This window comes from Hibiscus syriacus, unplaced genomic scaffold, assembly GCF_006381635.1.
Source record: "Hibiscus syriacus cultivar Baekdansim isolate YM2019G1 unplaced genomic scaffold, ASM638163v2 tig00010263_pilon, whole genome shotgun sequence".
Classification (NCBI taxonomy): domain Eukaryota; kingdom Viridiplantae; phylum Streptophyta; class Magnoliopsida; order Malvales; family Malvaceae; genus Hibiscus; species Hibiscus syriacus.
This window is the reverse complement of record NW_024062210.1, coordinates 812,717-822,746: the sequence shown is the minus strand read 5'-3', so window position 1 is coordinate 822,746 and position 10,030 is coordinate 812,717. Positions and strand designations below refer to the sequence as shown.

General features: G+C 31.6%; 1 protein-coding gene across 1 annotated transcript; it reads left to right on the top strand.

The window, feature by feature from the left end:
* The first annotated feature begins 503 nt into the window (after positions 1 to 503).
* On the top strand, positions 504 to 3,665 carry LOC120203737 (aspartate-semialdehyde dehydrogenase-like). Its single transcript, XM_039203924.1, has 7 exons — positions 504 to 1,152; positions 1,884 to 1,970; positions 2,073 to 2,117; positions 2,211 to 2,306; positions 2,441 to 2,542; positions 3,099 to 3,253; positions 3,340 to 3,665. Exons 1-7 carry the CDS (start codon positions 595 to 597, stop codon positions 3,419 to 3,421), a joined length of 1,125 nt encoding a protein of 374 aa, XP_039059855.1. The 5' UTR covers positions 504 to 594; the 3' UTR covers positions 3,422 to 3,665.
* The last annotated feature ends 6,365 nt before the right edge of the window (positions 3,666 to 10,030 follow it).

The window sequence follows — 10,030 nt, the reverse complement described above, 5'->3', positions numbered from 1 at the left end:
AGATTAAGAGGTTGAACAAGAGATGGAAATATAATTCTAATATGGAAAAAACAAAATAATTAAAAATAAGTTTAAGTTTAATGATGATCATGTTTTAATTTAATTTGTTGAGTCTACAACTTACGTGGTGAGGAGAGTTCATTAAAAAAAATTCCATGGGAAAAGCATTGACATCGACAGTTATAAAAGCTTTAAATTTGAATAATAATTTATTTGAACTTGTGATGGCTCTATAAAATTTAAAAAGGTCTGTAACTTGTAAAGGTTCAAAATGATTAAAATATTTCTAGAATTATATGTTTTGAAATAAATAAATATGATTTATAAATAAATTTCGAAATAATGTTAATAGATAAATGTTAATTGAGTATTGTAATTTGAGCTGGAATGTTAATGTTATTGAATTGTGAGAATAGATGATTGATTAAATATTTAATTTCACCGTAAACAACTCAGAGGTCACACCAAATCAAAGTTTAAAGGACCTGGTCTGTGTAGACACAATCAATCCACCCGCCGCCGCCATCCCGTTCTTCATCGCCTTGTCTACGACTCCTTGCCATCTCAGTATCTCACAACGCTTCTAACTCAAAAATGGCTTCTCTCAGCTACACTCTCAAAGCCCATCTTCTTTCAACCTCAAAACCCAAACTCCAAACCCGAAAATACCCCGCCAAGGTTCGCATGTCTCTCCAAGAGTCTGGCCCATCCATCGCCGTCGTAGGCGTCACTGGCGCTGTTGGCCAAGAATTCCTTTCCGTACTCTCCGACCGCGACTTCCCTTACCGTTCCCTCAAGCTCCTCGCCTCCAAACGCTCCGCTGGTAAGTCCGTTTCCTTCCAAGACCGCACCTTTACCGTCCAGGAACTAACCGCCGACAGCTTCGACGATGTTGACATCGCTCTTTTTAGTGCCGGTGGGTCTATAAGTAAACAGTTCGGTCCCATTGCGGTGGATAAAGGCGCCATCGTGGTGGATAATAGCTCGGCGTTTCGAATGGTTGATGGAGTGCCTTTAGTTATCCCGGAAGTGAATCCGGAAGCAATGGATGGGATTAAAGTTGGTAAGAAAAAAGGTGCTTTGATTGCAAACCCCAACTGTTCTACCATTATCTGCTTAATGGCTGCTACTCCTCTTCATCGCCATGCTAAGGTGTAGGATAAAAAGTTCCCTTCTTTGTGTTATTGACTTCAAAATATTTAAGCGTTTTATTGGTAGATTTATTGTAGAATTTAGCTTTGCATTGTTTGTTTGAGGCTGCCTTCTGGGTTTTTGTTTGGATTTTATTGATGATGATTTAATGTTTCGGTTATAACTTATAAACAGTTTGCAGATTCTGAGCAACATACTCTTAAAAATGAAGGGAATGTTTGCAAATTTTACTAAGAAATAGAGTTTTTACACCATTTCTGATACATGAGAATGAAAATGGGAATACCACCCTCCAACTATATAGAACAACAAAATTTTGATGCATGCTCAGTCCGACTCTTTGAGTTGGAGTAACGTAGATTGAAATGTATATTTTGGTGGCAAACTTTATCATAAAATCTTAGAATACAAAACAAAAGTAATATAGAATCATGAATTAAGGAACTGTTTCCAAATTTTACGAAGAAACCGAAGACATAGTGAGCTTGAAGTAAGATGAATAAGTTATTGTTTGGAAATGATACAAGATAAGAAATGAATAATGAGAGCTTCAATTAGTATGATAGTGTTGTTTGTATTTTATAGTGTGAAATTTTTATGAGATATTGAGAATGAAACCTATATGTTTCAAATTTGTATGATAGTGTTTGGAGCTTTTGCCAGTTTCACTGCCCTCATCAAGCAACCTAAACGTTGGTTCAATTATTGATTCTATTCATGACATGTTGCAGGTGACTCGTATGGTGGTCAGTACATATCAGGCAGCTAGTGGTGCTGGTGCTGGTGCTATGCATGAGCTTGAGCTGCAAACCCGTGAGGTTATTTGATTCAGTTTCCTTTTTCCTTCTTTTTTCCCCCCTTTTTATATCAGAGTTTTACTATTTTTTGTTATAAATTGATTCATTTCTGCATTATTTTAGGTCTTGGAAGGGAAACCGCCAACTTGTAATATCTTTAAGCAACAAGTATGTATGTGTATTACGTTATCCGTAAATTTGAGAATATCTTTTCGTCTAGCAACACATCTTAACTTTCTCTTGTTTCTTTTATTTACGCAGTATGCTTTTAATTTGTTCTCACATAATGCCCCAGTTCTTGAGAATGGGTATAACGAAGAAGAAATGAAAATGGTAAATGAGACGAGGAAAATCTGGGTAAGTAATTAGTGTTCTGTATGTATAAAATCATACAAATACACCCTTTACCTTTGGATTTTCACTTGTGAAGGAAAGTCATAAAAGAGAAGCATGTTCCGATTTGCATGATTGTCCTTTCCTTTCTGTCTCAGAATGACATGAATGTTAAAGTCACTGCCACATGTATCCGAGTACCTGTGATGCGAGCACATGCTGAGAGTATGAATCTTCAGTTTGAGAAGCCCCTCGATGAGGTAATATTTTAATAAATTGTAGATTTACAATTCTATCATCAGTAAAATGATAGTAATATAAAAAGCCTGACATTTCACTTGTCATTATAGCTAGTCATATGCTTTTAATATGCATTACATCATCTTTCAAGTTTTGAAGCACTTTTTTAATTGTTTTTAGGCAATGAGATTTAGGGTTTCTTACATTTTACTTGTATTTATGAGTTTTTAGCAACTTTTTTCTTTCAGCTTTTTAATTATTTGGAAAGAATTTACATTTATTGTTGTTTTTATTCGACTTTTACGATTTAGAACAAGAAAAAATTAGAAATTGTAGAAACATCTTATAATCATACTTTCAAGCCACATTCTTGGGGAAAACTATTATTTATGTTATTGCATCATATTGGTTTCAACAAGAAAATGTACAAGTAGTAAACTTGGACCTCGAACTATCTGGAATATCCGCGTTAAGTTATCCATGCGAGCTTATACTTATTGAGATTCTATGTTGATATAACTTGATGATAAATATACCCACGGTTTTATCTCTACTCTTTATTTGGTAATTGATCAGGACACAGCGAGAGAAATTTTGAAAACTGCTCCGGGGGTAGTAGTTATTGATGATCGGGCTTCTAATCACTTCCCTACCCCATTGGAGGTATCAAACAAAGATGATGTTGCAGTCGGCCGGATACGCCAAGATGTTTCTCAAGAAGGCAATCATGGGTAACATTTCTCATTTTCCTACATTTAAAAGAAAGAACTTTCACTGTTAGCTCATTCTTAAACACAAGTACAAAATTTTATAATAGGTTGGACATCTTTGTTTGTGGTGACCAAGTACGCAAGGGAGCTGCACTCAACGCCGTTCAGATTGCCGAGTTGCTCTTATGATCTTGCCGGTGGTAAATTCATCCAAGCAATTGGATTTGAATTCACTTGAGTCTAGTCAATTTTGGTATTTCAAATACAAATATTGATAATCTTTTGGTGAGTTGAACCAAATTTTGAGTCTTTTTGTGGCCTAAACAACTAGGGTTTTGTGTTCTGGTGCTTCATGTTTTCACTTCTGAGACTATATTTATATGTGCATTAATGTTTACTCTTGAGGGAAATATACATGAAAAATATTTACTCACGAATTACTCAAATTTAATTTAAAAAACTATTGAAAGATATTAAAAAAATGTAAATTCAATAGGATCCTATATACTCTGTCTAAGGATTTATATATATATATATATATACTTTTTTAACATTTAAAATAATAAGTAATTTAAGTATTATGTAAAAAGATAAAAAATAATAACAAAAGAGTTGAAAAGAATGTTATATACATGAATCAAATAACCCTAGTGGTTAAACAAATGATTATTGTTATTTCTAGAGGTTTTGAATTTGAGCATGATGCTTGCAGTTGTGTTTGACTGTTCATTATTGATTAATTGAGAATTTTTGAACAAATATTATTTATAATCATTTTAGAATAATAATAATAATAAAATAATTTAAGATAAATATATATATTTTTAATGATGTTTGATCACGTAACTATTATTTTTCAAAATCATTCATTAATATTATGTTTTAATTTTATTTTGGTCACATATCATTAAAAATAAATATAACTGTTAATTTATTGTTATTTTATGTTTTAATAATGATGTGACATTATTTCATGATGACATAAATATTACTGTTAATAACTTTAATGATGGATGACCAAAATATAAAGATTTAAAAAAAATCTTAAGTTTGCATTATAGGCTGATGCTTGTTTCTTGGTCCAAACGGAAAAATCAGACAGCAAAATTACAAACGACTTCACTGGCAATCGAACTTGTAATCGCTGGTTCCGTAGACGAGCGCTTTATCCATTGGGCCATGAAGCCCTCTTCATTTCCAATTAACAAATATATTTACCTATTTTTTATATTATACTTAATGTATTCAAGGATTTGAATATACCATTCTCTTTATTTTTAATTTTTTAGTATATAAAATTTGTTCGACTTTTCAAATTAATATATTTTGCAAAAACGAATATAATGTTATATTACCTAAAATTATATCTTGAGAATAATATTAAATATATAATGGATCAAAATATGTCATTAAATTTATGAAAAATCTAGAGTCATATTTATGAAAAATGGTTTCTTCTTCGGTAAATGTCAGCCTTTCCGTCTGCCTTTGTCACTCCTCCGCAATTCGAATAGATATACTGTAGCCTGTGGGATATAGCAGAAAAAGGAATAGAATAGATAAGACTTGAAGATATATATATTCGGAATCCACTATCAAATAGATAGAGAAAACCCTGTAACTGCATGGGATATATGCACCTAAATATATGCCATACAGCCCAACAAAAAGAACGTGCAAAGATAAAGTATAAAACATGCCTGGGAATGGAGGCCACGTGTATATAGAGAAACAGTAGCATGGTTAGCAAAAATCCATGCACGTAAATAATGGCCCAAATATCGTGTCAAGATCAAATACCCAATAAGGAGTCTTCAGAAAGTAGGTGGGATTTGATAGATTCCATAGGTGGCTAACAACCTGGCAGAGACCCAGATAACTCACACGCCGTCCACCAGAGCCCAGGCCCCAGGCACTGTAATCCATAGGCCGGATATTGACCAGCCAATATCACCAAAGCCTTGCCTTGGATCGGGACCAGACAACGATACCGGAGGCAAACTAGATGATAACAGAGCATTCGGCATAGAATAGAGTCATCAGAGACAGTAATATTGATGAAAGGCCATCGGAAGGAGGAGAATGGAGCACATTGATCTAAGCCATTGTGAATGGTAGAGGTAATTCCATCAAAATTCCATAGGCCCACGCAAAGGCATCCGTGGAAGCAGGCGAGAGAGAAAACCAAAAGTGCAGATACCACCCTGTCCGTCCCCGTCGGTTAACAATGAAAAGAAAAAACACACCAAAAGTCTTCAAATCGTTGGAATAGCCTGCCTTTGTATTGGCTACCAGAATCCAAGAAAATCAGCCGTTCAACAGGTTCATGGAGTATAAGCTAGTCTTTTTAGTATATAAAGTAAGTTTTTTGAGAAAATAGCTATCACGTAAATCTTGTATAATTTCTCTGCATATCCGTTTGCTTTAACCATTGAAAGAAAAATAAAATTAGTTAACAATTGTTTCTTCAAGTCTCTTTAGGCTCTTTTTAAATTAGTAACTGATCTACTATTTATATACCAATAATCTTATACTATATTGATAAATTTATTTACCATTTTCAGTACATTGAATGAATATATATATATATATATATATGTATTATTAAAACAATTATTTAATGCGTATAATTTTATAAGCAAAATCCCTATAGCTACTCTTTTTTTGTTGCTTTGCTCATATTTATCATTGATTTCCATTACATTGAGGGTTCATTGATAATGTTTGCCAAACAGAGGTTGGACTGATCGGTACAGTACGTGAGGTAGCAACCAGTGGCAAAGAAAGGAATCTCAACATCATTTTTCATTACCACTCTTTCCTCCACCACATCGGCAAGCTGGATTACAACATTGCATTCTGAACATCATCGACAGAAACCGGTGAAGTTTCATCGAGATGCAGCTGCGCAAAGTCATTGATGATCCTTGTTCTCTCCTTGTATGATGGCAGTTCCTGCACTACTTACTAATAAATAAATTTTGTAATGGAAGATGGATGACGAAATTCAAATAGATTCTGCGAGAAAGCAACTGCCCTACTTACTAATAATTTAGTTAGACTTTCCGATTCACTTCTCTTTCTAATGACGACGTTTATCGAGTCCCCTTCTATAATTCAGATTCTATTTGATAGAGACATTTCTGGTCCCATTTATTGTACAACTACATAATATTGGTCTCTATCTTTTATGATTCGATTAAAAAAAACGGTTGATCTATCACCAGATATTACACTAAAAATATAAATATAAATTAAATTAAATAATACAGAGTCGTTTCATCATTAAATTATATATATTTTAAAAATATATTATCAATTATTTGAATGCCTAATATATTATTTATTATCGTAACATTTGAGTGAGACTAGGATGGATTAATCAACAAATATTTGATACGTAACACATTTGAAAAAAAAATTAAAAAAATTAAAAAAATCACTAAAAATAAACTATAGTTTCTTAATTTATCTCACATGAAAAACCATCTCATCTTTTGATCCATTTGTAATGGATGACATATTAAACAGCCATATAATTAAGAGGTCAAATTGATAATATTTTTTAAATATCAGATTATTATAATGTGAGTATATAAATATATATATGAAAACAACATCCCAGCAAAAGAAAAACATCATAATAAATCTCTCAATCAAATCCTGTCCGAGGTGGTAGATACAAAGATTAAAAATTAATGCTTGCCAATCTAAATTCAATTTGAGACTTTTTATATTTTATACTATACAATCTCAATAAGAACTAAAATTAAAATAAAATTTTCAATTTCTGTAATGAAATTGTACAACTTTCAATGGAATTCCATTGTTTTTAAGTACCCATTTTTGCTTGAATATCTACCAAATTTTTTTTCCCAATAATATCAACTGAGAGGAGATCTATGGGGAATACCTTTCCTTTTGTTTGTTCCTTTCCTAGGCTTTAAACTCGTGCTTACCCACATTTTTGTCTCCTCCGAGACATCGGTCGATGAGATCGTGGATTGCTTTTCTTCCGAATTTTGATTGTCTTTCCAGGAAAGATGATCAGGGAATTCTTGTACTGGAAATTCCAGTTTATCACTTTGGTCTTTAGGCTTCAAATCAACATCAGATACCTGAAATATTCAGCATACTGTAGTCAAGTTGTTAATCATTTGTTACTTCTTCGTTACTCAAATTCAGATATATTTTACCATATGTATTTTAACTTTTCTAAGATTTCAGATGTGCTTGAAGGGTCATGTGCTATTACTTTGCTACGTTATGCATCGGAATCAAGTCGAAGACGACATGGTTGATTCGAGAACAATGAAGCACCGGAACACGAGTTTACCTTGCATGCAATGGAACAAAAGCGATTAGGCTGGTCTTGAAGGTATCTTCCACAAACTTCACAAGCAGCACCGGTTTTCAATTTTGTCGATGGTTTTGCATCTTTGGCTTGAGGCCGAGGATTCAAATGTACAGCCTTTTCACCATTGATTTTGTACGTCTGTCAAATAATTCAAACCCATTTCAGTAAACAAAACTACGATCATTTCACCGGAGTTGAAATAAGTGTCGAATACACATACATATATGGATACAAGGATATGCACATATAGATTTGTTCCAATTTTTCACACACTGGGGCAAAGGAATTGCAAATAAGTATCCTCAAAACACATAAAAATCCAGCAATACTAATGTTGATCACATACATAAGTCCGAGTACCATAGCTACAAAAGCAAGTTTGAGGTATTAAAAGAGAAGCTAAGATATGGGAATTAAAACCTGAATTTTGGAACAATCGAGGAGTTTCTGGATTCCGTGAAAACGAACAACGTCTTGATAGACGTGTTTGTAGATCTGAAGCGAGGGATGGTGAATATGAGACTTGCAATGTCTGCAAAACCCAATACCACAAGGGATGCAGAACACATTTTTCTCATTTTTTTCTCAGGTTTTGGTGATCAAAACAAGGGCCAAAGAAGTCACTTTCCAGAAGCGTTCTTAGCCAATCTGTTTTGTTCTTTATGTAAAACCCACATCCAACCTACAACAATAACAACAAATTCAATTCACTCATAATCCAAACAAACAAACAAAAGTGCTTAAAAATCAATCAAACTTTCAACATTCTCGATTTAAAAACTACACAATTCATTCCCAGTTTTACTAATAATTACTCGAAATCAAAAAGATGGAGTCGATACAGAATCTGGAAACAGATGAATTTTCAATACCAACTGTAAAGCTCTTGAATTCATGAAAAGTAAAGAAAAAAAGTTTCAGCAAAAGCTAAATTAACCGAAGAAGCTTTACAGGCTGTTTTCTCATGAGTATATCAGAGTTGCAATGATAATAAATACAATATTAAAAAAAAACTCTAAAATTTTCCAGTGTACCAAACATGAGAGAAAAATAACATCAATCATCAAAACAGAAAAGAAAGGCATATTTCTCTCATAGAAAACAACAATTGAAAAGAGACAGCAACAGTTTAATGATTGAAGAATTCTCACCATTTGTTTGCTTTGAGATATATATATAGAAGTATATATTTTCTGTGATCAATATACTCCTGTGAATACAATTTGCAAGGTAAAATGAGAGAAAGGAAGAAACTGAAAAGGAATGTGCAGTCAAAGTTATTTAAAGTAAATTAAAATAAAATTGGAAAGATAAAATTTTTGTCAGTGATGTTTGAAGCTAGGGATTATTCACTGGATCTAATTAAAATGCGAATATTTCGAATTCTAATATATTACGATCAAATTGTTATTGAATTTAGATTAATATTATAAATTAGATTGATAATTTAATTATTTTTCATTTAATTAATTGTATCTATTTAATTAGATGAGTTATAATTTCTTATCCTTTCTGTTCCATTAAATTTGTTCATTATTGATTTTTTTTTATTTTGACTCATTATTATTTAAAATTTATTATTAATAAAATTTTAAAAAATATTTTTAAAACCTTCACTCAATTAATTTTTAAATATATATTTTATAAAATTTAATTGTTTGGAATATTTAAATTAATAATAATCAAAGTTTAAAAATTTGACTTTAAAAATATCAATGAGGAACAAAAGAAGTATTTTAATTGTCAAATTATACAATATTATATAATTTAATATAAATTATGCAAGGTACAGAACTATATGATAATTTACAAATGATTTAATTTTATATTATTTTAAATTACATTTTATAAATGTATATACGTAATTGTTTAGACTTGGACTTTTAAAGAGGAATATTACTAAAATCATTCAATAAATTCTATGATCATTAAAATTAAAATTTGGTTTAAATGATATTTTTACTCTTGTAATAAATTTAAATTAATAGTTTTATTCTTATTTTTAATTATATCAATTTTATTTTTAAAGTCATTTAATTGTATTAATTTCTTTATTTGACTGAGGTTGATTACTACATTGTTGATGTAGTAATTCACAATACTAATATGACGGAGAAATTTAATAGATATTTTTTTTTTGGATTTGAGTCATAGTTGATTTTACTTAAAAATTTTATGGTATTTTTAATTTCAATTCAAAGTAGAAGGATTTCTTAAATTTTTAAGGAAAAATTTAAAAAAGTTAGAAGTTCTTTTTTAATTTATAGTTTTCTATTTTGAATGAATGAAATGCTTAAACCTTCATATGTAGACCAACTCCCCGAAGTAAGCAACTGAACATATTCTCCACAAGAAAAAGTGCAGCGTTGTCGGGACTCGGGAGTTGATCACGATGTCGTCCTGCTACCTGTCTCGGAAAGAATTCTCGAGCTTTTTTCTTT

Bases quoted from the DNA above. Each gene is read 5' to 3' on its own strand.
- LOC120203737 (XM_039203924.1), top strand. From the start codon at position 595: ATGGCTTCTCTCAGCTACACTCTCAAAGCCCATCTTCTTTCAACCTCA. The intron at 1,971-2,072 runs GTTATTTGATTC...GCATTATTTTAG, and splicing joins TTGAGCTGCAAACCCGTGAG to GTCTTGGAAGGGAAACCGCC. The intron at 2,118-2,210 runs GTATGTATGTGT...TTATTTACGCAG, and splicing joins GTAATATCTTTAAGCAACAA to TATGCTTTTAATTTGTTCTC.